The sequence below is a fragment of the Chiloscyllium plagiosum genome, chromosome 30 (genome assembly GCF_004010195.1).
Source record: "Chiloscyllium plagiosum isolate BGI_BamShark_2017 chromosome 30, ASM401019v2, whole genome shotgun sequence".
In the NCBI taxonomy this organism is placed as follows: Eukaryota; Metazoa; Chordata; class Chondrichthyes; order Orectolobiformes; family Hemiscylliidae; genus Chiloscyllium; species Chiloscyllium plagiosum.
This window is the reverse complement of record NC_057739.1, coordinates 39,132,620-39,133,872: the sequence shown is the minus strand read 5'-3', so window position 1 is coordinate 39,133,872 and position 1,253 is coordinate 39,132,620. Positions and strand designations below refer to the sequence as shown.

At 55.2% G+C, this 1,253-nt stretch overlaps 1 protein-coding gene across 1 annotated transcript in view; it reads left to right on the top strand.

Moving 5' to 3' along the window:
* Positions 1-1,253, top strand: part of slc27a4 (solute carrier family 27 member 4) — a 62,704-nt gene that overhangs the window by 49,237 nt on the left and 12,214 nt on the right. The window contains exons 7-8 of the mRNA XM_043720438.1: positions 345-454; positions 1,043-1,253. Of these exons, the coding sequence (XP_043576373.1) occupies positions 345-454; positions 1,043-1,253 (321 nt within the window). The remainder of the gene's footprint in view (positions 1-344; positions 455-1,042) is intronic.

Below are 1,253 nucleotides of genomic sequence, written 5' to 3'. Positions count from 1 at the left end.
GGGGTCAGTGAAGGAGGGGTCAGGGAGGGAGGGAAGGGCAGTGGTGGGGGTCAGTGAGGGAGGGGTCAGGGGGTCAGTGAGGGAGCGAAGGGTCAGGGAGGGAAGGGCAGTGGGGGGGTCAGTGAAGGAGGGGTCACGGGGTCAGTGAGGGAAGGAGGGGTCGGTATCTGGTTGTGATGCGCCTGGACCTTTCCCCTGTCGGTTTGATAGATCGCTGAGTGTTGTCTCGCTCCTGAGCGGCTCTGAGCTGAACGGAGCAGCATTTATCTCCAGCTGATACTCGGAACGTTAACGACTGGAAACCGAGCGTGTTGTCACTGACATGGTCCTGTTTGTTCCTCTAGGGAATATTGTGGGAATTGGGCAGTGTCTCCTGCACGGACTGACTGTGGTAATTAGGAGGAAGTTCTCTGCCTCACGCTTTTGGGACGATTGTGTGAAATACAGGTGCACGGTGAGTGATACTCTCTGTGAGACGTTGCAGAATACCGCCCCCCCGATTGCCCTTTAACCCTGTGCAGTCTGAGCTGGGCTAACACAATGGCCTTTTGTTCCAGGAAAGGTGAAGTCAGCACAGTCCCAGAGGAACACAGGGCGGCACTCTCATTTACCCCAATGGGCACCGTGCCTCACGCAGGGGGAGAGGTTGACAACGTGAGACCTTCATGGTAACCTCAGTCAGTGCAGGAATTGAACCCACACTGTTGGCATCACTCCCCATCACAAACCAGCCATCCAGCCAAGTGAGCTAACTGACCCCTCCTTACTCAGCTGATTAACACTAGGGCTCCTGCTGCAGGAATGAGATTGAATCTTCTTCAGGTCCATGTTGCTGTTTAATTTGGAATGAGACTGGGTCTCTCCCTCTCTCTCTCTCTCTCTCTCTCTCTCTCTCTCTCTCTCTGTGTCTCTCTCTGTGTGTGTGTCTCTCTTTCTCTCTCTTTCTCTTTTTTTCTCTCTCTCTCTCTGTCTCTCTCACTCTCTCTCTTTCCCTCTACCTCCCCAGCACCTGATGGTTCTCCTGCGTGTTCTCCTCCCTCAGATTGTACAGTACATCGGGGAGATATGCCGTTACCTGCTGAGCCAACCGGAGCGGGCAGTGGAGAGGCAGCACCGTGTGCGGATGGCGCTGGGGAATGGCCTGCGCCCGTCCATCTGGGAGGACTTCACGTCCCGCTTCCACATCCCACAGGTGGCTGAGTTTTACGGAGCCACGGAGTGTAACTGCAGCCTCGGAAACTTCGACAACAAGG